This window comes from Dasypus novemcinctus, chromosome 10 (assembly GCF_030445035.2).
Source record: "Dasypus novemcinctus isolate mDasNov1 chromosome 10, mDasNov1.1.hap2, whole genome shotgun sequence".
Classification (NCBI taxonomy): Eukaryota; Metazoa; Chordata; class Mammalia; order Cingulata; family Dasypodidae; genus Dasypus; species Dasypus novemcinctus.
The window spans coordinates 117052991-117079171 of record NC_080682.1 but is presented as its reverse complement, the minus strand read 5'-3'; the positions used below and the strand labels follow the sequence as shown (position 1 = coordinate 117079171).

The window sequence follows — 26181 nt, the reverse complement described above, 5'->3', positions numbered from 1 at the left end:
TTGCTTCCTACCACGATTTCTCCTTGAGAATAAGTTGAGTTTAAATAATCTGACAATGATTTGATAAGCACATGAGCAATTTTAGCCATTTGTGATCTTCCCAAACATTTAGCAACTGTCACACAAATGAAATCATGATGCTTTGGAGGCAAGCAAACCCGAGTATAAATCCACACTCTCACTTCCCAGCCATGGGAGCATGTTTATTAACTAACCCACCTGAGCTGTAGCCATGGGAGCACATTTATTAACCCGTCTGTAAGATGGAAAAGATTATAGCTGTTTTGTAGAGTTGACGTAAGACATAACTGAATTCTTGTATTTAAGCACATCACTCCTTGCCTGACTCAGAGTTAGCGCTCAGCATATTTTGGTTGCTTTCTTTCTGTGTGAGTTCATATGACTTGGTAAGCAACACTTGTGTACAGTTTATGATATGCCAGTGATTGACAGACTGACAGAAAGAAAGGGACAAGAGAGCCCCAGCCATTATTTCTTTTCAGCCCCTTCTCCTAACAGAACAAAAATAAACAAAGCAAGCATCAAATATTCTTACTTATTGAGCTCCTCCACCCTGGCTCACTATTTGACTAAATTATTTGCTTACAGTCTATTTGAAAATATTTTGGTTCCAGCATTTTTGACGTTACATTTGCTCTATACCCATTTTTTTTTCAAGCCTCCTTCAGCAGATCCTTGAGATGTCATTTGACTATTAAGGCAGAGGAAGTTCAGACTCTCGTTCCTATAGACATGCCTTCCCATTTGTAGAAGTTAAGGAACGAGAGCCGCAGAAGCCCTTCTTGGCCAGGAAGAGACACCAGACTAAGGGCCTGTCCCGTTTTCTATAATTCTTTGGAAGCACTCTGTGCGTCTCCACTCCTTGTGTTTCCTGCCACACATTGAAGATGACTGCCAGCCCTTTGGAAGGATAGGCATGCTGAGAAGGCAAAGCCTTTTTCCATGTCAGGACCTGAGGCCAGTCAAGACTAGGTCTTTCAGATGTACGATGTATGCACCTTCCCTTCTTTCCATCTCTTCCCCTCCCTCTGAACACTCCTAGAAGGTTCCATTCAATTCTAGGTTCCACCTTTAAGAAAGGTCGAGATAGCCTAGAACAAGGCCAGGACGGTTCGGATTTGGAAATCAAATGCAGTAAGGGAACAGATGAAGGAGGCGAGGCAGCTGATTCTGGAAAAGTGTCCCCCTCAAGGGATGCATGAGACTTATTTAAGTACCCTAAAGCATGCTGTTGGAAGAAAGAGCTTTAGCCCTACTCTGTGTGACTGAAGGGGACAGAACAGGAACGAGTGACTGGAAATCTTAAAGAGAGATTCTCCTTCAATCCAGAAGGAGCCAGGAGACTGGCCTCTGAGGGAGAGTTCCCTGGTAGCAAGTCCTTGTTGCTGAAATTATTCCAGCAAAGAAGGGTCCTGAACGAAGACTAAGAATCCTAAGATTACCCTGCTTTCTGCAGGACACATTTTTGCTATACATTTTAACTTTTCAGGATTCAGATATCCATTTGTGTTCTAACTAATACCAAACCTAAAATTTTCCAGGGAGATGAATAAGCGTCTAACAGAGGAACAAGCCAAGAAAACCTATGATCGAGCAATCAAGTTAGAACAAGAATTTGGAGAATATTTTACAGGTAAGTCCACTTACCCTATAACTGGTATGGCGAGGGCTTTGGACCCTAAAATCTCCCTATTGAGAATCCCTAATATCTGTTTGATGAACAAGAGTCTCCCCCTGGGTTTTCTCTTCTCTGGGCTCACCTGCAGACCCCTTTCACATTTCCCAGTGGCCTTATCCACAACCATGAGCAGCAGATGGCACTGGACTATTTCCTGCTATTAGGGGGAATTTTGGGCATTAATATCACATAACCTATTTCCCATCAGAAAACGTGAGAAAGAAAATGTTGGGGTTTGCAAGTGGACAGTTTCCAATGCAGTTGTCTCGAGAGGGGTCTCGAGACCCACATTCTCTGCCCCAAAAACGGCTGGGTTGCTTCCCCCATCAGTAGCACTTAAATAAGATGCTTGAAGCACTTCCCTGTGTTTCAGTTCCATGCAAATGGTTTTCTTCTTTAATATTCTCTCGGAAACATAAATCTTGGGGAGTAGAGGAAGATTCTTCTCCTCGGGATCCTGGGTTCTCTCTTCTTATCTTCTTTCATGGGACACTGAATAAATCCAGGGCATAATCAAGCTGTGTGGAACTTACCTGACAACTGATTCTTAACGGTTTAAACTTTTTAAAAAATAACAAAAACAAAAAATTTCCTCTTGAATACCGTTTTGTAAAATTAGATGTTTTATCTTATCAGAACATGGAAAGGGTCTGTCAGTGGCTTGGCAGTTTGTAAATATATACACTCAGATAATGTTAAGTAAAATCTCTATCAATAACAAAAATATGAGTTATATTTCACCCTAAAAGAACATCCAATTACTAAAAAGAAATCAAAGCAATGTACATTTTGGCCAGTAGTTTAGAGACAGGAATAAAATAGAATAACCAATCTATTCAGAGGATTGTTTTCGAAGATCTAACCCAGATGTCAGTGGCAATTCATTTGTAAGTCCTAATGCCATTTGCATGGTATTGGCCTCTTTGGGAGATCTATCTATAAGGTAATTTTTGTTCAAAGGTGATATAAAATGTATTTAAATCTACTTTGAGTGACTTGGTGTTTTAGGTGATACACAATTTGGCCAGTTTTTTTAAGTTTCCTCCAATTTATGTTTTTTATAAAGAGTGGCCATAAAATATTCTCAACATGAGCAGTCCTAGGTGATAAATCTCTATTTACTAGAATATGGCAAGAAGGAATGAGGTTTTCTATTAAAAATTTTAGAAACCGAAGAGGATAACTAAAGTTTCTTCCAAAACCCTTATTATTTTTTTTGTGTCTGAAATATCTGAGTTTCTGCCCAATCTAAAGCATATAATGCCAGTTTTCCTTGATAACAAGCACTTCTCAATCTGAAAATTTGATTAGCACCCGGTTCAGTACCTGGCTCAGAATAGGCTCCCATGAAATTTTCGTTAAATAAACAAATGACTCATGGTCCAGAAATATAGACAGATGTGTAGAAAGTGGAAAACTTGGAATGCTTTGATTGCAGATCTAGGGAATACATTGAAAACATTTTTTTAAAAATTGTTGCTATGAACTTGATTATGAGAATTTTCTGCTTTTTGTTACAAATGAAAAGTGATAGTAAGCTTCCTGTTAATTTGCTTGCCAGTGATTTGAGTTTCTGCTGTGTGAACAGTGATTGTTCTTTACCATGCAAGGAACGACGCCTAATGCGGGGGTGTGTTTTTTTATAGCTATTGTCCAAGGAGACACCTTAGAAGATATATATAACCAATGCAAGCTTGTTATCGAAGAGCAATCCGGGCCTTTCATCTGGATTCCCTCCAAGGAAAAGCTATAAATTAGCTCCTGCACCTCTGACACTGCCCGAAGAGCATTTAGAAGAACAAAATATATATAATATACTACTTGGAGGCTTTTATGTTTTTGTTGCATTTATGTTTTTTGCAGTCAATGTGAATTCTTATGAATGTACAACACAAATCGTGTGAAGCCATGAAGGAAACGGAGGGGCCAAAGGGTGGGACAGAAAAGACATTGCAGTCTGCTGGAAGGCTTTGGTTTGCTCAAAGAGCCAGGTGTAGGGATGAACCTCTGATAGGCTTTCTGCCTCCTCACCCCAGCAGATGTCCAGAGCTGATTTAGCTGCTGAGCTCTCTGTGTTTTTCGCTTTAAAGGAAAGTTGCCAGCACTCGAACCTCACCAACCTTCCCATTTCCCACATCTGTAATTGGTACACTTTGAATTTTATAACTATGCACATCCTTTGATTTCTTAACAAGCAAAAGAAAAAGAAGGAAGAAAGAAAGGAGTCCTTTGGAGATGGCATGATGTCAGGGAAGGATACGTACGTAGTTTCTTTGGCATTTGCAAAGACAAGCATTTCATAAAATTCACGAGTGTGTGGAGGAAGGGGAATCCGCTTGGGATTAGCTTTATGATTGTCGATTGTCTATTTTGCCATTTATAAACTGAAAGAAGGCACTAAAGATGAGAATAATTTATACAATAAAAATATATTAACTGTATAGAAATGAATTTCTAGGTTAAAATGTTTTGTGAAATATTTTGTAAAGACTAATTAATTGAAAGACTAAATGTACGCACTCTCAGCAGATGATCAAATTCAAGTACTGAAAATTGCATTCTCCCTTTTGTTGCCAGTGATCCATTAAGAGCATCTGATTTCCTTCCAGAGTCTGACAAAGACTGCCTCCTCACTTACCTCCCGTGATCTCCCTTCCACACTAGTGACACACTCCCATGGAGCCTACTCCTTAAGGACTTCCCTCATGAATGTTTTGGAAGCTGTTTGGTGAATGCATTTTTAAGCTGATGACTTCTCAGAGACCAACTCATGCAGATGATCTAAAGAGAAGTGTTTGTTTTTCTCTTGTTAAACACCCTGGGCCCAAGGTGCCAACAGTTGAATACCTTTGTTCCTAATTACTTGCAGACAATTCTTAGAGGATCATTTTAGTATTTTTGGCCAACCATGAGTAATTAGGATTTTCTTCCTTTCAGAGAGTAACTAAGGGTTTTTTTTAACAGCCAGAGATGGTGTGCGGCCATGGGGAGATCTATCCAAAAATATACTATTTCTTTGAGGAAGAGAGAAGAGAAGTATCTGGTTGAGGGGTGAGAGGCGCAGGGTGCAGACTTTTGTTTCAGGGCAAAGAGCTAGAACCACAAGGAAAGACCATTAGAGACACTGAGCTCAACTAATTGAACTGCCTTTCTTGAGGCTGCACCTGGACCAAGTTTATTTTTTAGCAATTATAATGATGACTAAAAAACGAAACCTCCCAAAGCCTATAAACTGAACCAGAAGAGTAAGTTGCACACTTTAGAGCCGATGACGACATCAGCATTGCTTTTGCCCAAGGTATTTGGAGAGAGACATTTCAGTGATCTCAAGAACCACTCAACTCTGGGTTCAATGCTTGCCCAGACCAAGCCCCGTCGCCTTATTTCTGGGGTACATCCAGACCTGGCAGGAATCCTGCCACACTGTGCAGCAAACCAGCATGTAAGCTGGGGAGGGAGAGCAAGAGCTAGTAGAGCCATCAGCAGTGATGGGGCTTCTTCACAGTGAGAACATCAGAGCTCAGAACGAGGGTCTCTTTCCAAAAACAAGGGTTGATATCTTACACTAAATACTATTATCTGCCTGGCTGCAGTCACCAAAACAAATGCAAAACAGCAAACATACACATCTACCTAGAATTGAGGCTGCCTTTGCCAACAGAAGGGCTAGCAATGCGTTTTCCCTCTGATGAAAGGTGTTTCTGGAAACTTCCTTAGAGTGCTCAAAACGTTAAAGTTGTTTCCATGTCTGCAATTTGCCAGTTTTAGGTCAAGACCTACATTCATTGAAATTGCTCCCAGAAGTTTTCTGCCACCAGAATGCCATTCCTGATTCCAACTCTATTTTTTAGGCCACCATGATAACTTCTTTGGTTTCTCAACTGAGCATGCAACCGTTTATTTCAAGGATTATCATTAACGAGTAGATGTTTTCGCGGGTCGTGTGATGTGCTTTCCATTTAATAGTATTGCTGTGGCTGAGTACAATCAAACTGAACCACCAACCCTTGGTTTTGTAGTAATATAATTATTTATTTTCCTAGTGTAGATGCTTCCAGATTAGAATGGGCATTTGCACTGATTTTTTTATGTAGATTTATATATATATATATATACACACACATAATATATTTGCTTGAAGAATCACCAAGCAAATTGGTGAGAGGGTCTTTTCCTATAGAATTTACACCTCCATCTGTTGTGTTGTCTTGCGCTTCCCAATGTTGAGGTTTCTATGGCTCCAATGAAACGATGTGTTTTGCAGCAAATCTGACATGGCATGAAAGCTACCCAGATTACGTCTGGTGCAAGTGCTCTTGGAGCCTGGGGCCAGAGACTGGTGCTAACACTGCAAACTATGTCCGGAGCTCTCTCCAATCTGAAGGGTTGCTGGGGGCGCAGTGTCACTTTCACGTGCTGGGCCCTTTCAGAAAAGTGCCAGATCGTATCACTGGTGCTATTTTCATGCTCTGGTACAATGTGTAGCACCACGGGGGTCTCAGCTTTACCAAAATCAAAAATCCCATTTGTCAGCTAATGGCAGGGGCACTTGATTTTCGTTTTTGTTTTTTGGTTTTTTGTGGTTTTTTTTTTTGCTTTTTTTTTCTGTGGTGGTTTTTCCTCCCCCTCTCCTCCCCCAGGATTTGTTGTCCACTTCTTTGCAGGCTTTTTCTCCCAGCCCGAAGTCCTTGGGTTGCCGAGATCTGCTGAGTGAGCCCATCTTGCTAAAGCGGCGCTCAGGTGTGCGTTTGAGCTGTCTTAGCGTCTACCGCCAGCCCTGCAGGACTCTGAGCCAGGGAACAAAATAAGCTCTCTACGCTGGCTCTCACTTCTGCTTTGTGTTGGTTTTTGGTTTTTTCCCCCTTCTCATTCTTTTCCTCTGCTCTCCCCTTTCTGGTCCTACCTCATTCTGTCACTTCTTTCTCAACCTTTCCTTCTACCTCCTCTGCCGTGCTTTCTCCTCTAATCCTTCTTTCTTCCCTCCCCTTAGCTCCCTCTCCTTCTTTGTCCATCTTCTCCCCTCTAGCCCTGCTCTCTTTCCCCGTCTTGTCCCTCTTTCCTCCCCTGGCTGTCTTCCCTCTCCTCCCCTGTCTCGCTCCTTCAATTTTCTGTCCTCTAAGGGCTCATGGCTGATCCAGACAGCAGGTGCATAACGCGAACTCATGACGCAAATACTCTGGGTCCCCGTGTCACCGACTCCGCCCAGCACGCAAAGCCGAGTGTGGGGACCCGACCTGGCGGCAGCCCCAGCGCACCTCACCGCGCAGCCCGCCCCGCTGCCCCGCAGCGAGGACGCTCGCGCCCTGCGCCCCCCGCGCCTGGGTGCCTGGGTGCTCCCTGCTTGAACGCTGGGCCACGGGGAGCCCGGCCGAGCACCCAGCTCGCGGCGCTGAGGACACTCGCTTTCTGCAGAGGCAGACCTGGCGCCCACAATTATTCTGACAGCAAACCTCTTCCTTCTCATGGAAGCCGTGTCATCGCCTGTTTTTCCCTTTCCCCTTCATTAAGTTTTCTTTTTCCCATTTTCATGTGACGCCCCCTCTGCTTTTCAGCTGGTGACTGCTCTGGTGAGACTGAATGGACTTGCTGGTGAAATAACATCTCTTTTTTTTTTTTTGGTCCTGCCTAAATTCCTACAAAAATCTTTAAGCCAAGGACTCAGGCTTGTTACTAAGTTTATCATATTAATTTGTCACTCCTTGGGGGAGGCGGGGTGCGGGAAAAAGCAATTCCCTTGAAGCATATGAGTACCTCCTGTGACTACTGACTTGACAGGGAAATCCCTACAGAATTCTGTGGTTGTATACTTTACTTCTGTGTAGGTCTGGTATATGTGGTATATATATCATGTATACACTTATTACCTTGGCTATGAATGAATGTGGCTGGGTACCCACACATACTCTGGTCTGTAAATATCCTTCCTCACTGAAACCTGTGCTTAGGACATCATTTCTTGTACAGCTGTGCAGTTTCTTGTAGCAGCTGAGGACAAGCTAAGACAGGCAGACAATTTAGACAGAGATCCATCTAAAAGATAAGAGTACAGCATCACCCTAGCAACTCATGAGGACAGACAACCAAATGGCAAGGCTGACTCCCAATGGGATGGCAAACTTTTCTTCTCCCCTTTTTCGAATTTGTCTTTCCTGAATGTGTCTTAACTCTTGAGTGCACTGGGCTGTACCCATTAGATCCTTTAACTATGACAATTTTGTGCTTCTCTCTGACAGGATGTTTCTCAATTGAGCTGTAGTGCAGGAATGGGAGGGAGGGGGAAATATTCCTTGCCTGAGCTGGAGTTTACAGAGACACTGCACAGCTTACACTCCTGTTAAGTGTAAATAGTCAACACTTCCATTCCATTTGTGTAAAAAATAAAGCACACACGATTATAAAATCAAGATGTATATTTCACACTCAGTGTGTCCGTGCATATTTATTGCGTTTCCAGTTGTCAGCAGTGGCTCCATTGTAAAAACGCTCGCTAGAGGGCTAAAAACACGTCATGGTTTTATTATAAGACATTAATATTAAAACGTTTTTACACTTTACAGCAAATGGTTTTCTCCCAAATCATAATTTGTCTTATTTCATAATAGAATCACTCATTTCTATTTTTATCAAATTTGCACGATATCAGAATTAAAATGCAGGTGGGGTAGGTTTGCTCTGAGCAATACTGACACTGCTGAGAAGAACGGAAAATAAATTTTGGTTACCATCTCGCCTACTTTTTATCAAGGTTTTTGCCAAAAGAATATCACTAACAATGCATTGAAAGATACCTTTTTAAAGACCCTCACATCTAACAATCAATACCCCAGTGTCAAAGTTGTGAGATTATAGACGATACTAAGAATAGAGGTAAATATTTTGATCTGATACTTATGATTCAAAGTAAAGCATAATTTGGAGAGAAAGTGTCATTATCCTAATACACTGGAGACCCAAAACACATTGACTTCAGAGATCTGAACATATCACAAGATGCCAGATTTGGGAGCCTGAATCTGCCAGGTAATATTACAAATTCTTCACTCCACTGCAGAGTGAACATCAGGTTGCCATAATGACATTGAGAGGGCACAGGTCTTTTAGCTAGCAGACCACAACAACTTCCTCCTGTGAAATGGGTCACTTGAAATCTCTTTGCTTCGCGATTAAGTATCTTATAAGTGGAGCAGCCATTTGAAAAGCCAAACCAGTTGGCTGGACCATCCTGTTTATCGCCATAACCCAAAAAGAGGCTCGGCCAGGGGTCTCTGACCCTGTTCCTAGCCATGACCGTGGCAACCAATCAGAGGAGGCATCAGAAGGCAGCCTCAAATTTCAACAATTGTTCAGTTTGTCACATTTACAGTCTTACCAGGCTTAATACTAATGGTGACACCACACAAAAGTCAGATTTCCTTCCATAACAGATGTGTTTATTCAGGGGTCAAAAGGGGCTAGAAGAACATTCTACTTTTCTTTGTGCCCTGTTTCACTTCTTTCTATTATTTTAAATATTATGATTTTAGATATCTCAAAAACAAGTAGCCTGCACATCTCTGAACCTAAGAGGCCCTAGATATGAATCGATATTTACAGAAACTCTGGAAACAAACATCTTGTGAAAGAATTTAGAAGCCTCACTGGGCCACTAGGCTGAGGAAGATTTGCAGAGGGAGCCACCAGCATTCTTAATACAACCAGATCCAGAGACTTTAGTGTCATGGGAGGATGTCTTCTCATGGACCAGGCCCAGTGGGCCTTATAACTCTAATTTTCCTTCCTTGCAATTCACCTTCCGCTTACAGACATCTCAGAAGGCGCCACTGCTATCATCAAACTGGTGTCCTGCCCCTTCTAAATTTATGGCCAAAACGTCAAGCCAGAACCCTGTCCCTAATTTCTATCGGCACTGTTGGGACAAGGCTAAAATATTTGGGCAAACTTTGCTAAAGCCTGGAGATCACAGAAGGGAAATAAAAAATAGATCACTTGCTGTACGGGATGGGCTTAGTGCCATCTGATAGAGGCCATCTTTCCTTCACCACCCTGGAGCCTTCCAAACACGGCTGGGCCAGATGCCAGGGCCTTTTCTCTACTGCAGCACACGTAGGAGATGCTGTGCCCATGCCTCGCTCAGGACTGGATGACCCAGCTAAATCAGCTACAGGTGCTCCCACATACTAGGCTACAGATGGGATTCTGTATGGCTAACTTTGGATTCCTCTTTACTGGTGAAGTTCAAGGGCCAAATGATACGAAGCATGCTACACAACTGAGTTTGATGCATCAGTAGACCATCACTGGTCTAAACTGCTCAAAGCAAAAAAAAACACCAAACTAAGGCCTAAGAGAGACACAAGCTGTTTCCCACTTTCCTGCTAAGGCCCCTCTTCCCGGTTCTGAGGCCACATCTTGTTGAGTGGTTGTCTAGGGTGGTGCCTGCTCTTCAAGGTTTCAACAGAATGACCTGTGTGGATACTACAGAGCAGGAAGCTAACATCCATATACATAGACGAGGCTTCATTCCAGCAAAATACAATTGCCTCTTGTTCCTCTGAGAGAAGGAGGAGAAGGGAAATCATGTACTTTGGTTTCAGAGGAACATTCAAAAGTTCAAATTCCTTGTGGCCCCTGATCAGAAATTACCATTCACAGTTGCTTAACAATTGAAAGAGGGTCCCTCAGAGAAGAGTTGATTTCTATGCAACAAAAATCAGAAACCAACAAGCTGAAAAGTTGAATCCTACTTGGCTTGAAGGATTTTTATGTGCCACACCTGTGTCTTTGATAGACTTAGTAACTTTCTGCAGGAAACTGGCGTGTAGCCATGTTCCGTCCTCAACAGTTGTGGTGAGAATGACCCCAGACGGAAGACAATTTCACTCCTTGGGCTTTCCAAACCAGTTTCTTCTTATAATACTCTTCTTAATTGGCCACAGCCACCCAATCTGATGTCAAGTCCACAGTCCCTTTTTGTGACAATTTTGACTGCCTGAAATTATTCAGTTTAAAATCACAGAAAAATGTGTCCTTTGTTAAACAGGTATCAACTAACACATTAAAATTTGAGAGTATTTCAGCCAACATTGCATACAAATAAAGGTTAGGGTTTGTTTAAAGATGCCCAAAAGGAAAACATTTCCATAGAGGCATTTTTTTTCCTTTATTTTTAAAAGAGCTTTAGATTACATAAATGTTACATCAAAAATATGGGGGTAGTGAATGTAGGTCAAGTGGTTGAGCACAGCTTCCCACATATGAGGTCCTGAGTTCCATCCCAGGTACCAGACAAACAAACAAAAAATATAGGGGATTCCCATATACCTCACCCCCGCCCATGCTTTCCCCCATTAACAACATCATTCATTAGTGCAGTATATTTGTTACAATTGATGAATGCATATTGAAGCATTGCTACTAAGCACGGTCTATAATTTACATTATGTTTTACACGTTGCATCATACAATTTTGTAGATTTTGACAAAATGTACAATGGCTTGTATCCCTCATTGCAATATCATGATACTGGCATTTTAAATTATTTATATATATATATGTCTAGTTTTCATTCATTACACATTGGGTCAACAAACAATAAACACCTGCTTGGAGCCAGACTCTTTTTAGATGCCTGGGTAAAAATTACGTAAATAATAGAAATATATATGAACAAGGCACAGCCTGTCTTCTCAAGGAATGCCAGCCTAGAAGTAGAGACACACACAAAAAAAATTCATTAAAACATGGAAGCTCTAAAGCAGCCCATTGAGTGCATAAAGACTTTGAAAAAAATGGCCTGGAATCTGAGTCAGAGGTACAGCTGCTCACAATTTGCCCCATTGCTCATACTCTGGGAAGACCCTCTTGTGGCAAAACTAAGTCCTGGAACACGTGAGCATGCTGAGGTCCCATCCCCGATGGGCCCACCGGCCACCTGCCCGGCCTACCTACGTCCAGTCTTGTTGCCTGGGGGAGAGTTGAAGACAGCTTAGCGCAAAATGGTTTGCCAGGCGAACAGAAGAGGAACGGGATTGGGAAGGGAGTCTTTCTGAACTGGTAAACCTAACCAGGCAAGAATTATCCAGAAGCAAGAAACAACTTGAACAACTGACCAAGATGCATGACTAGCAATAGGTTCGTAGGAGAATCGCAGAAACAGAGAGTTCCCGTTTTCTTTGCAATACACTGACCGATGCATCAAAGATCCACTTCAAAGCAGGATAGTGCAAGGAGGACCTCTTCTTTGTGCTACAATTTGGGATGTTAGACACACTTCTTAGAATCATACATAGGGTTTTAATCCCCCTGGAAGTGGCGGTTTCCTGCCTGGGGTCGTATAACAATAACTTTCAATAAGAACCAAAGGGTAAGTTAGACTCAACTTTTAACAGGAGTCAGCGTGAAGCCTAAAACCTACGAGATAACCGTGTCCCTGACATCCTCTATCAACTTCTCCCCAGGAGACGTTTCGAGGAGATTTAGAAAGAGGAGTGGTTGAAAGAGAAAATTGCTGTACTCTGCCTATAATTGCCTTGTTAAATATTTTACAGGAAAAATTCCAAGTTACTTGGTGTCAGGCATGTCCCTGATACTGGCACCCACAGGTGTTCAATCCCCCTTTTCAGTTAGTCACCTCATACCCCCCCGAGGTTTTGGCCAGAGCCTCAGGCAAAGGGCAGGGCTGTCTGAACAGTGGCTCAGCACCTCTCCCAGGTCAGGGACAAATAAGGAGGCAAGAATCACAGGCTGTGAAGGGACGTGGGGCTGGAAAACGCAACAGCTCTCTGGTTTGGCCTTGCCCGAGTTGTGTATTACACCCAATAATCCGAAGTAAGTGCAAGAGAGGCGACTTCCAGTGCCATCGCCAACCAGTGATTGCCAAAGTCGACCCCCTTAACACAGGTGAGCAAACACAAAAAGGATGCCCCAAAAGCATGGGAGAGAAAACTTCTGTTTTTGTCGTGCATTCCATTGTAAAAATGGAACAACACGGAGCAGTTGCCCGAGTTGGGCCTCAGAGCCAGCCCAGACAGGCTGGGAGCCCCGAGGGCCACGCCGGGCTCTGGGGCCTCCCCCACTGCCAGCTGCTCCTGCTCTGTGTGTGCTGGGGACACCAGCCAGTCCTATGCCTCCAGGGACGGAGAGACAACCACCGTTGCCCCGGTGTGTTCCAGGGTCGGGGGCATTAGCATCACCTGGAGTTTGTCACTGCAGAATTTCAGGCCCCGTCCCAATGCTACCAAGTCAGCACCTGTAGTTTAACAGAATTTCCAGGTGATTCCGTGCGTGTTAAAATTGGTGAATCGCTGATTTACAAAGCTGAATTGACAGCGAGGAGAAGGGCACTGGGGGGAAAAAAGATCATGAAAGTGAGTTACTAAACATAGTGGTGAAAATAAACCACAAATAGCAGAAAGGAGGGAACGAGACAGGTCTTGGGGTAAGAAAAGAGCTGGGAGGCATCACCCACAGGGGAGGGGTGACTGCAAAATTCACAAAGAGAAAGTGCTTGAGCGGTGGCACCCCGAGTCCAGGGCTGGCTTTCCAGGGCATTCCCTGGGGAGGCAATTCTTGGCACGAGTCTTGAAGAATGACCAAGTGGCAACACAACCTTGCCAGCCCTGAGTTCAAATCCCGGCTCCTCTTTACTCTCCACATCCCCCTTGACGTGGACTTCAACCTAACAGCTACAGCTAAGACCAGACCAGCGCTTCCTAAACACCTGGCAATTTCCATGCATTTCTTACAATAGCCCCCCGAGGCAGGTGCTGTTATAATTACGGTGTTTCCATGAGAGAAAATGTGTCCTTGGAGAGGTGAAGTCATTTTTGTTATTCATTTGATCCTCCCAACCCTGAAAAAGAGCCAAGGCTGCTTGCCACCCCCGTTTTAGAGATGAAGGAACCAAGGCTCAGGGAAGCAACGCCTTGCCAAGGCTGCACGGCCGGTGAGAGCTGGCCCCACACTCAGGCGCCCGCTCCCCTGGTTCAGAGCCCCTCACGGCTGTGGCCGTGCCCTGGCGAAATGGTAACGAGGGATTTGATTTGCAGAACAGTGATTACCAGGAAAGGAGCAGAAGCGGGCTTGATGGACAAGCAGACAGCCACCTGTCTAGCAGCGGGGCCTGCCGCACACCTGCGCACCTGCTGGGCTAGGCTCTGGGGAAAGGTGGCGCCGCTATCTGGAAAGGAGCAGGATGCAGGAATTAGCCTGTCAAATGGCACGGCCAGGACTGAGGGACAGAGAGCGAGGAAAGGAGGAGCTGGGAGAGTGTGGCGGCACTGCGTCCTGCTCCCCACGGCCAGGCGCGGAGGGCAGAGAGGGAGAAGGCCGGCAGGTGTGGGGCAGTAAACGGAGTTATCTACCCCAACAGTCGCCTGTGGGCAATCACAGTCCACATGCCTGTGGGTGGACCCACTGTAAACGCAGCTCCTGAAGAGGTTAGGGCATGGCCCAGCGGAAAGAGCTGGTCTTAATTCAGATTACCAGAAGCCCTGGAAAGAGAAATCCACGGAAGAAGCCAGAAGTCAGTGGGAACCGGGAATAGAAAGGAGAGAACCTTGGCTCAGGATGGGGGGCGGAAATCCACGCCCCAGAACCTCAGGGGCGGCAGGCATCCCCACCGGGACACCGCAGTCATCGGAGAGAAGGCCAGCTTGCTGATAGCTGGATCTGGGGATTCCTCTAACCTCAAAACTGTGAGCCAACAAATTCCTGTCATTTAAAACAAAATCGAATCTATTTGGGATAGCAGCTCAGGCAACTGAGACAAAGGGAAAGAGGCTCTCAGGAACCCGATGTGTGCGGATCCGAGAACTTGAGGTGCATTATCTCATTTCCCAGGGGCCACAACTCTGTGAAGGGGTCATTACCGCCACCACAGAATAATTAAATAGGCTTGGAAAGTTAAGGGAACATACCCAGGCACAGTATGACAGAGACAGATAATGCTGTATCAGTTTACCAGTGCTTTTTTTTTTGAGGTACCAGGGCTGGGGGTTGACAGTGTTGGCTCCCCAGAGTTGGTTTTTTTGTTTGTTTGCTTGCTTGTTGTTTTTTGGTTTGCTTTCAGGAGGCACCAGGACAGAAACTGGGACTTCCCATGTGCCTCCCTATCGGTGCTTTTTCCCTATCAGCCACATGCTGCAGTGCTAGTCTTTTTAAAATAAACTTACTTTATTTTTTTTTAAAGGTTTATTTATTTCTCTCCCCTTTCCCCCTCCCCCAGTTTCCTGCTCTCTGTGTCCATTCGCTGTGTGTTCTTCTGTGACCGCTTCTATCCTTATCAGCAGCACTGGGAATCTGTGTTTCTTTTTGTTGATATCTTGCTGCGTCAGCTCTCCGTGTGCAGTGCCATTCCTGGGCAGGCTGCACTTTCTTTCGCGCTGGGCGGCTCTCCTTACGGGGTGCACTCCTTGTGCATGGGGCTCCCCTACGCGCGGTACAACCCTGAGTGGCACGGCACTCCTTGCGCGCATCAGCACTGCGCACGGGCCAGCTCCACACAGGTCAAGGAGGCCCCGGGGTTTGAACCGGGCACCTCCCATGTGGTAGACGGATGCCCTAACCACTGGGCCAAGTCCGCTTCCCAAAATAAACTTACTTTAGAATAGTGTTGACTTACAGAAAACTCCCAGTGATAGTACAGAGAGGCCCCATGTACTCCACACCCAGTTTCCTCTATTGTTAACATCGTGCTTTAGTGTGGTATGTTTGTCACAAATAAGGAACCAAGAGAGGGACATTATTATGAAGTCCGTACTTTATTTGGATTTTCCTAGTGTTTTGCCTTTCCTCCTCCTGGATTCCCTCCAGGATACCACACAACACTTCACCATCTTATCTCCTTTAGGTACCTCTTGGCTTGTAATAGTTTCTCAGATCTAGTTTTTGGAGACTTGGACAGTTTTGAGGACTACTGGTCAGAGATTTTGTAGACTGTCCCTCAATCAGGATTTGACTGATTTTTTTTTTCTCTCGTGATTAGCTGGAGTTATAGGTTTTCGGGAGGAAGACGACAGTGATAAATACATTCTATCATGCAAGGGTGTGCACCGTCACCACGGGGATCGGTGTTAGCTGTGGTCACCTGCTGAAGCAGTGTTTGTCATCTTCCTCCACTGGAGAGTTACTTTCCCACCCCTTTTCCTCCAGTGCTCTTTAGAAAGATGTCACTGTGCACAGCCCACACTTAAGCAGTAGCGAGATAACGCTACCCTCCTTGAGGGCAAGTAGCTACATAAATTACTTGGAAATTGTCCGCAGGGGAGAGTTGTCTGTTCTCCCATTTATTTATTCAACCACTTATTTCTACCAGCGTGGACTCATTGATATTTACTTTACGCTTGAGTTATAACCCATTACTGCTTTATTTTGTTCAAATTGTTCCACCTGTGTGACGGTTAAAAATCTTTCAGTTGGCACCTGTGTCCCTGTAATCCCACCCCCATAATTGTATTTGTTGTTTATTTCTAGCACACCATTACTTTCTGGCATGCAGGATGCTCCACCCTCATCTTGTGTATTTCTTGCTCCACTCCTAGAACGGTATTAGAAACCACTGTCTGAGTAGGGGGTCACGTGGCCACTGGGGTCTCGTTTCTTCTAGAACCTATGTGCGCACTAGCCAGTATAAATGTGTAACCATATGTATATATTAATAGAGGAAGGTAAATACTGATTCATACTGCTATTTTCAGTTCTAATTCATTACCACGTGGATCAGTCTAGCCCTCTCCCCTTGCTTGTCTGTCACTTCCCATTCCAACAGTGAAAAACCTAATGCGAGCCATTTCTCATCTCTTTAGTCCATTCTGACCGGCTGGCGCTGGGTGGGGCCCTCTACTCAGCGAACCTCCAAATCTCTCATCTCCTGATTAGCGCAGGCTCCTGCTCCTTCTTTCTGAACTTGACGGTAACATCTTGAGGGCAGAGGTCAGTCACCAACTTCATGGTAATTCCTCCACTGTATAATACAGCTGACTCACGGGAAGATAGTCATTGATTCAAGTGGCAAGAAGACAAACCTCATTTGAGAAATATCATTTTCACAGTCGAAAATTTGAGGGTGCAAATTGTTACTTTCTTTATCTAGTATTGATTTTCATTTAACCTTGAGTCCTCAACTTGCCATGCAGAGAAACTTCTCCTAATCTCGTTTAGGGAAGCTCAGTCAAATGCAGTGAGTTATCCAGTGACCCGGATTATAAAATCCCTTCTACCCTGCCTCCCAAAGTCTCTCCAGGTGGCACCTGGGTCCCAAGGTACTTTGCACTCCATGGCGCCATCATGAGGAGGGGCTAGTGTCCGTTCACCAACCCTGACCTAAGTCTTCTCCAACTCGCTGTCAGTGTGACAGTTCCTTCTGTTTCTCTCTGCTCCAACAAATCACCTCCTTTTTGGCTAACACTGGAAAGATTCAATTGTCTATAGGCAAATTGTGGGTTGTATATCATGCTGCTGGTATCAGCCAAGGTCCTTTTGTTAAAGGTTTAAGAGGAAATATTTGAAAAATATTGATGCAGCTTTACATGTATGTTATCTGACCTCCATAGCCTGGCAGGTTACCTACCTGTCTTGGCACCAGGGGAGGAATGGGGTGGTCAGAGGAATTGGGATTGTTAAAGTAGGCATGTAAAGAAAGGGAAGAGTTAGATGCTGACATTTTAAGGCAAGGCAAAATGACCTTGAAAGTCAGATTGCAAAGGAAAAGATTTCTAAATTCTTTTGCTGCCATTTAACATATCATTAATATAGAATGTCTCCCGTAGAGCAGGTGAGAGAGCCATGACGTTGGAATCAGAAAGAAAAAAGGATATAAAATAGAAGAAATAAAAGAGAAGCTGTCCCTTCTAATCCAAGGTGACTGGGGGCAGGCGGTGGGCAGAAGGCAAAGAGAAGAGATGGCACAGAGATAGAGAGGTGAATAGCCAAACTCGAGATCCATTTTCTTCCCCTGGACCAAAATCCTGGCAAGTTGAAGAGAACTAGGGCCATGGGATCCTAGACCACTTCCCATTTGTAAATCTGGGAGGAGGTCACCATGGGGGCACCCCCCCCCCCGCCATGTGTTCATAAAATACATCAAAGCAAAGTCAGTGGTGCAGCATGGCCAGAAAGGGACAGCTAGAGCTCTCCCCTCCCAAGCTGCCACCCCTTCCATATATGCTGGAACACAGGAGATCCCATTGTGCCCTGAGAGGGAGAAACAGAAGGTAGCTGAGTTTGAGAAGGAAGTCAGCATTGAAACCAAGAGAGTACAATGGCAAAGGTTCTCAACCAGGGGTCCATGAGCTTGAATCCATCTCCTTCACTTATGAATGTATGCAGTAAATAAATTACAGTAATAGTATTCCATGGTTTTCATCTGACTGGCAAAGGGGTCTATGGAACACAAAGGTTAAGGACCCCTGGAGAATGGTGAGGGGTTGTTTCAGCAGAGACGGATGGGACCTATACCCGACACCCTACTGTGGTAGATAGAATTATGGGCGCCAATTTAGACGTGCTCTTGATCTTAATCCGCATTCCTGGGGCGAGAAACCCATTGCAAATAGGACTTCTTGAAGATGCCATTGTCAGTTAAGGCATGGCCCACCTGACCAAGGTGGGTTTTAATCCTGACTACTAAAAGGATGGGACATTGTCCTGTGAGAGTAGAAGGCAGATATACAAGCAAAGGAACCCCAAGGATTGAGGAAGCCAGCACCAGAAAGCCATAGGTTTGTTGTTGGTGGGTTGGTTTTTTTGGGGGGAGGGGCATGGTCTTACCAACTCCTTGATTTGGATGTCTGGCCTCTGAAACCACAAGGCAATAAATTCCCATATTTAAGCCAGCCATCATGCAGGGTTTGTCACAGCAGCCGGGCCAATTAAGATGCCACCCCGCCCCCAATCAGAAACTAATGGGGGCCATGCAGGCATGAAGGAGGTTCTAGGGCCACCGAGAGGCGGTGAGGTTGGCAGCTGGAAAGCCCTGCGATGCCGCCAGGCCTGGAGAGATCAGAACGCGAGTAACTCCAGCTCGACCGTCAGGCACAAGTGCCGGCAGGGAAGCAGTCCCCGCAGTGGACAAGGAATGCCATCATGGAGACAAGAGACACTGTCCTAGAAACCAGAGAGGCCAGAGGATAAGAGGTGACTCCAAAGGAGCCCTTCCTTCTCCCGCCCAAGGGCATGGAAAGCCACGACCGTCACCCAGACAGTGTGGCCCAGAGGAGCAGGGCTGCGGCCAGAGATGCGAGGGAGAGCTGCTGTCCCTCAGACAAAACCTGGTTTAAAGCAGGGGGTCTTGGGGGTTTTGATGTTGGAGTTCGATGCTGACACCTTAAGCTGGAGCCACAGGAAGTAAGCTCATGGAGGAAAGAGAGGCAGGCCCCAGGAAGAGAGGAACCCTGAACCCAGAGAGAAGCAAGACCCTGGAACATAGGAACCCAGGAAGCCGGAACCCTGGCAGACGTCGGCAGCCATCTTGCTCCAACACATGGAAATAGACTTTGGTGAGGAAGTAACTTATGCTTTATGGCCTGGTATCTGTAAGCTCCTGCCCCAAATAAATACCCTTTATTAAAAAAAAAAAAAAAAAGCAGGGGTCTTAAGCTTTTTTGTTCCATGGACCCCTAAGTCTACACTGTACTGTGTGTTATTTAATAAATATATCACACCTGCACCAATACATCCCCACAAGAATAACATTTTTTTGAATTTCAGTTCAAGCTCACAGACCCCTTGTTAAGATTATAGGGGACCTGATTAAAAGGGACTGCATGGCAAGAGGCCAGCTCATTGAGTTTGTACAGAAATAACATGATGTCCTGCGGCCCCTATGACCTAATGGGTGGCTACTGATAAGGGAGAGCAAAATAAATTCTCGAAAGTAAAGAAACCACGTTTTCTTGCATGTTTGAGAGCTATGTGAATAAATTCTAAACCCTGCTACTTCAACATCAGCCCAACAACAACTGACTTAGTCAAAAAAAGCAGGACTGGAAGGCTCCTGGGTAGTTCTGGGGGTGGAAGGAGGAGCTCCAGCAGGAGCCTGGCGTGGAGAGCGGATGAGGTGAGGACTCCAGCTGGTGGGAATGGGAGAGGCACCGGCCCTCGCAGAAAGAGGTGCTGTTGCCAGAAGCAGGGGGTAGCAACACTGAGCGGCAGGTACAACGCATGTTCAGTTTCCCTCTCAGTAAACAGGGAGGCAGGCCCCGGGGCCATGACTCATTCACTCAAGTCTTCACTCCCCTTGGTGGAGAGGTAAAAACCTACAGCACTGCCTCAGTGATGGCCCTCGAAGAGCTCATAGTCTGGTGGGTGACGTCAACGGGAAAGCTGGAGCCCCTGTCCAGAACAGTGTTGATGTAAGAGTGAGAGAAAGAACAGCTACTTCCCATGGGAGGCACTGGGAAAGTCCGTGCCCTGAAAGATGGAGAGTTTATGAGGGGAAAAGAAGGAAAGGAGGACTTGAGGAAAAGCATGAGGGACAGCATGGCAGTAGGAAAGCTTGGGCTGTTGGCCCTGTGGGCCCGTGCTGATAGCTAAGTGTGGTTACTGAACAGAGCGCTCTAGAAAGGTCGAAATTAAAAAGCTGGAAAGAAAGGCCAGAAAGAAAATGCCCTACATGCCAGTCAAAGGCTTCATCCTGTGGGCAGTTGTTCGTTCGAAAATCAGATTTGCATTTTAGAATGATCGCTCTGCCAGCGGTGTGGTAATTAATTTGGGAGGGAAGAGACTGGACCCTCCATGGGGAAAAGGACAATGGATGAAAAGGAAATGAAATGTGAGCGATGCTGGAAAAATGTTCCTCACCGAGAGAGTGTATTACTTCTCCAGGGGCACCCTAACAAATTACCGCCAACTTGGTGCCTTAAGTCAACAGAAATCGATTTCCTCACAGTTCTGGAGGCTGGAAGTCTGTAACCAAGGTGTGAGCATAGCCCTGCTTTCCCTGGCAGCTCTCGGGAAGAATCCCTCCTGCTTCTGGTGGAGGAGCACGATCCTCGGCCCTGGTTTGTGGGTGCACAACCCAATCTCCACGCCCACCTGCACGTGCCTTCCCCCCTGTGGGTCTGTGCCCTTCTCTTTATACAAAGACACCAATCCCATTGGCTTAGGAGCCCACCTACTCCAGCGGGACCTCATCTTTTATTCATTTTTTAGTTTAAAAATGTATTCTATATCAATGTTACAAATTAGTTAACACAAGATAATAACTACAGTGACAGTGAATCTGCTTTGGTCTGTGGTTACACTCCGCCCTTGTGTTTGCTCATTCCTCAGTCTTGAGGGATTGGGGGCGATGTCCACTCCGACTGCCTTAGGCTGAGAAGGGAGAGAGATGTTAGGGGGCAGAGGAAGGGAACTGTGTGGCTTGCATTTGAAGTTACTCCTTGCTTTGGGGCTGGGGCTGGTCCACCATCATTTTGTTCATCGTCCAGGACAGGACTGAGAACTGGAAAGGAGGAGTTGGCTGCACGTCTGCTGGGTTTCAGGGCTCACCTGGCATAGAAACAATCCAAAGGCTTCAGGTCTCTGAGAAATAAACTTAACAGGTAAATTGAAAATTATAGGTTCAAATAAAAGACGTAGAAAAAGCTTGATTAGGGAATTTACAAATGAGTATAACTATGTTATATTAGGGAAATAGCTTGTTATATGTTCTCAGAGCCTGCCAAGGGGGTGTTGATTTCAGGCCATTGGCTTGCCTCTGGTGTCTGGACATCTCTAGGTCCCTCAGGAGCACTTTTGTTTGAGGCTTGGTTTACTGTGGCAGTTTATGAAGTCTGGCTGAGACCTGCATAAAGCATAACCTCCAAAATGACCTCCTAACTCACTTGGAAATCTCTTAGCCAAAGAAAATGTTTTACTCAATATTTGTCCCTTTTGATCAAGGTCTTTCTTCAAATGCATCACTGATTAATGCTTGGTCATAATCCTTCCATGCCAGGGAGGCTTATCCCTGGGAGTCATGGTATGACCTCATCTTAACTAATTAAATCTGCAATCATCCTATTTCCAAATAAGATCACATCTAAGGTACTGGAAGTTAGGGCTTCAGCATACCTTTTGGAGCACACAATCCAATTCATATCATTGGAGAGTAAGCAAGGCAAGTGTCCCCAAACTTCTGCAGCAACCTATCAAAGGTCATTCCATCAACAGATGCTCAAGTTCTCTCTACTCCACCTTTGCAAGGGCTGCATCATTATCCACCCTCCCCCCCCCCCCCAATTCTTCCTCATCAATATCTCTTGTTCTCCTTGATGATCCCCACCAACATGCAAACCTACTCTGGTAACTCTCATCTTCAAAAATGTGCTTATTACCTTGGTCTCCTGTCTCTCTCTGACCTACTTCCATACCAAACGGCTTCTATCCTCAGTGTTTTCTCATGGTTGCAAGATGACCACAGTAAAACTCCCACCATCTTTTTTGCCTTCTAGGCAAGAAGAAAGGGAAAAGATAGCTGAATCAGTCCTTTAAAAGAGCTTTTGTAGAGGCTCTGCCTGATGCCTCCTATTTACATCTTATTAGCTTCCCCAAATGGCTTGGGAGGCTGGGAAATATCATGTTTTAGCTAGATATTGCTACCACCAACAAAAATAAATAAGGAACGGGAGATGGGTATGAGGTATGCATCCAAGAATCTCTGCCACACTTCCTTGATCCCACCTCTTCTTCTAGTACCTCCCCATTTCTCTTTTTATAACACAATTTCTCAAACGAGCTATCAGCATGTAGCACTTCCACTTCCTTACTTCCCATTCTTTCCTTCACCAATCTGGGTTCTACCCACACAACACCATATTGCAAAATCCAATGGACAGACAACTCTTCTTCATTCTAAATTTCTCTAGAGCATTCAGTTATTTCTCCTTTGGACATTTTCTTTCCTCTCTTAGATTTCTTTTCATCATATTGCCCTGGTTTTTTCCCCAGCCATTCTGCAGTCTCTCATTGGCTCCACCTGCCCTATTCAACCTCTGAATTTTTAATTCCTCAAGGCTCCCTCCTATACCACTTCTCTTCTCTCCCTACAGTCTCCCCTAAGTGATCGCATTAGTTCCATGGCTTTAAATACTATGCACAGGCTGATGACTCCCAAATTTTACCTCTACCTGAGACCTCATCTCTGACCTCCAATTTCATATATTTAGTTGCCTACTTGGCATTTCAAATGGGTTCTTTCACAGCCACCCCAAACTTAGTATGTCCAAACTCAAACTCTTAAGTTCCACCACTCCCACCCAAATCTGTCCCTCTCCCAATGTCTTCCTTCTCAGTTAATGGAATCTCTTCCCACCAAGTTCCTAGGCCAAAGCCCAGAAACTCTCGCCTTCCACATCCAATCCATCACCAAGTCCTGCAATATAGGTATTAAATGCATCAATTATTTTTATTACCAGCACCATGACCCCAGCATATACTACCATCACCTCCTGGACTACCATAATATATTCCTACTTAGTTCACTTTCCTCCACTTTTTCCCCCTTCAATCTAGTCTCCACAGTGGGTGCCACAGTGATCCTTTTTTTTTTTTAAAGATTTATTTATTTATTTATTTATTTCTCTTCTGCCCCCCACCACCCCAGTTGTCTGTTCTCTGTGTCTATTTGCTGCGTGTTCTTTGTCCACTTCTGTTGTTGTCAGCGGCCCGGGAATCTGTGTTTCTTTTTGTTGTGTCATCTTGTTGTGTCAGCTCTCTGAGTGTACGGCGCCATTCCTGGGTAGGCTGCACTTTCTTTCACTCTGGGCGGCTCTCCTTATGGGGTGCACTCCTTGTGCATGGGGCTCCCCTACGCGGGGACACCCCTGCATGGCAGGGCACTCCTTGCATGCATCAGCACTGCACGTGGGCCACCTCCACGGTCAAGGAGGCCCCAGGGTTTGAACCGGGGACCTCCCCTGTGGTAGACAGACGCCCTAACCACTGGGCCAAGTCCGCCGCCCACAGTGATCCTTTATATTGTTAATTGGATTGCACTTTTCTTTATCCAGAATCCACAATGCCTGTCTATGGCACTTAGAATAAAGACTAAACTCCTTATCTAGACCCTACACAAGCCATCCCTACAGGTTCCTTGAAAGCACCGAATAAATTTCCATGTTAAAAGCTTTACACAAACTCTTTCCTCTGTCTGAAATGTTCTTTTCTCTCATTCTGACATGACTGGCTCCTTCTCTTCCTTCATGTTTCAACCTAAATGTTAACTCAAAGAGACTTGCCCTTGTAACTCTAAGATAAGACATTGTGTCCCGACATTGCAGTCTGTCACAGCATCCTGCTCATTTCTATTAGGACTTGATCTGAGTTTACAAATGCTTTATTACTTGTTTGTTTACTTACTTGTGATTTATTTCCTTTCCAGTTCCTAATACACAACCTGCCACTCACTAGGCACTCAATAACTAAATGTATGAGTGGTTGGAACAACTAGATAATCTCTCCAAAAACCACATGAGATAGATATTTTTATCCCCATTATATAGATGAGTAAACTGAGGATCAGATAATTTTTGTAGTTTCTGCAAGGAGTGTGTAGAAAAGCAGGGACTCGAAGGCAGGTGAGGCAGCACCCTGTCAGCCTGAGTTTTCCTTCCACGCCAGCTGCCTCCACATTCGACACCATTTCTCCAGGGCATCTGTCACCCCAGTGACTCATTTTTGTGCTTTTCAGCTGACCAGAATGTTCCTTAATATGAGACAAAGAATTGAAAAGCCATCCCAGATTTCATTATCTTCCCCATAACTAATTGCAACTCATTAAAAACCTGATTCTGAAAGCAGGAAGAAATCATTTTAATTAGCAATGAGATAGACTTTTCCTCGGCAACAGCAAGCCCCGAATATCAATTTAGGCTGAAAAAAAAAGCTTTCATTAACAAGAAAAATGACTGTTTCCACAAAGAATAGAGAAAATACCAAAGTTGGCCCAGGTCCTTTGCAACTCCCTGGGGACATTTTGTATCTCTCAAAGATTGCAATTGTGGTAGTCAGTTTAAACACAAATATTTTCTTTTAGGCTGGCTACAGTTCCGTCCACTTCTCTTGTAGGAGCAAAGTTAGTCTAGAAAATAATAATTGTATTTTTCCCGTTCATTTCTTTTACACTTGCTACCGTATACTTTTTATCATTCTTGGAACTGCCACTAGCATTTTCACATCTCTAAGAAATCTTGCTGGTAGTTGTGTTTAGCCCAGACTTCCCAAACTTATTTGACTCTGGAATTCTTTGCTCACAGGATGTTTGGTAGATTGCTCCCATCCCTGTTTGTCCGAGCTACTCGTCCCATCAAGATATAGTCTTTTTCTCCTTGAGTCTAATCTGGCCTTGTGACTTGCTTTCCCTAAGAGAATGTGGCAAGAATGATGCCCTGCCAGTTCTGGGTCTAGCCTTGAACAGGCCTAACAGACTGTCTCGATCTCACCAGAAAAAAGAGGTCCAGCTGGTCCCAGCCACTCCAGCCACACCAGCCGAGGTGGCAGATACACGAGGAATGCCTTCTTGGGTGCTCCAGCCCCCGTCGATTTTCAACTACATGCAGCCTCGTGAGTGAATCCAGACACACAGCAAACCCACCCAGTTGAGCCCAAGCGGGCCACAGAAACTTTCTTTCTTTTCTTTATTTTTAAAGGAGCTTTAGATTATGTAAATGTTACATTGAAAATATAGGGGAGTCCCATATACCCCCCACACACCTTCTCCCATTAACAACATCTTTCATTGGTGTGGTACATTTGTTACAATTGATGAACACATATTGGAGTGTTGCTACTAGGGATGGTCTGTAGCTTACGTTATGATTGACACTTTGCACTACACAGTTTTATAGGTTTTGATAAAATGTATAATGGCCTGTATCCATCATTGCAAGATCTTGCAGGACAATCCAATGTCCCCAAATTATTCTATGTTACACCAATTCTTCCCACTTTCCCCCTTCAGAATCTCTGGTGACCACTGTCTTTATATCAGTGTTATAAGTTCTTCCATTACTAGAACAATAACTCTACTTTAGTCCATAGTTGCATTCCCCTCTTATGTTTATTCATTCCTCAGTCTTGAGGATTTGGGGATGGTGATACCCATTGTCCACAGAATCTTGAGAAATAATAAATAATTGCTATTTTAAACCTCCAAGTTTTGGTGGGTTGGGTTGTTACAGAGCAATAAAATAACTTACACAGCAACAGAACAGAATCTCATGTTCTGCCAAATAATCATCTCAAAATTTTTTTTTTACAGAACTCAGAGAGTCCCGTTTGAGAAGGGGCTTTCTTAAGATAAATAAAATAAAAATAAAAAAGATCAAATAGCTCACTGGGGCAGGACCCAGTTCCTCTGGTTCCCTGTCCAGGGCTCTTTCTAGAAAATATGCTTCTACTGATGTGACAGTCCTTAGAACTTGCCCAGAGAGACTGTTCCCAATCTAATGACTGATTTAATTTAACACACTGGGATTTTAAGTTATTGGAAACTATTTGAACC

At 44.7% G+C, this 26181-nt stretch overlaps 1 protein-coding gene across 36 annotated transcripts in view; it reads left to right on the top strand.

Annotated features, from left to right (window-relative positions):
* DLG2 (discs large MAGUK scaffold protein 2) overlaps window positions 1-8118 on the top strand; it is a 2400703-nt gene extending 2392585 nt beyond the window's left edge. For all 36 annotated transcript variants that reach the window (XM_058306073.2, XM_058306075.2, XM_058306074.2 and 33 more), the window contains 2 exons: window positions 1563-1654; window positions 3346-8118. In XM_058306073.2, coding sequence (XP_058162056.1) covers window positions 1563-1654; window positions 3346-3452 — 199 coding nt within the window. In that variant the 3' untranslated portion in view covers window positions 3453-8118. The remainder of the gene's footprint in view (window positions 1-1562; window positions 1655-3345) is intronic.
* The last annotated feature ends 18063 nt before the right edge of the window (window positions 8119-26181 follow it).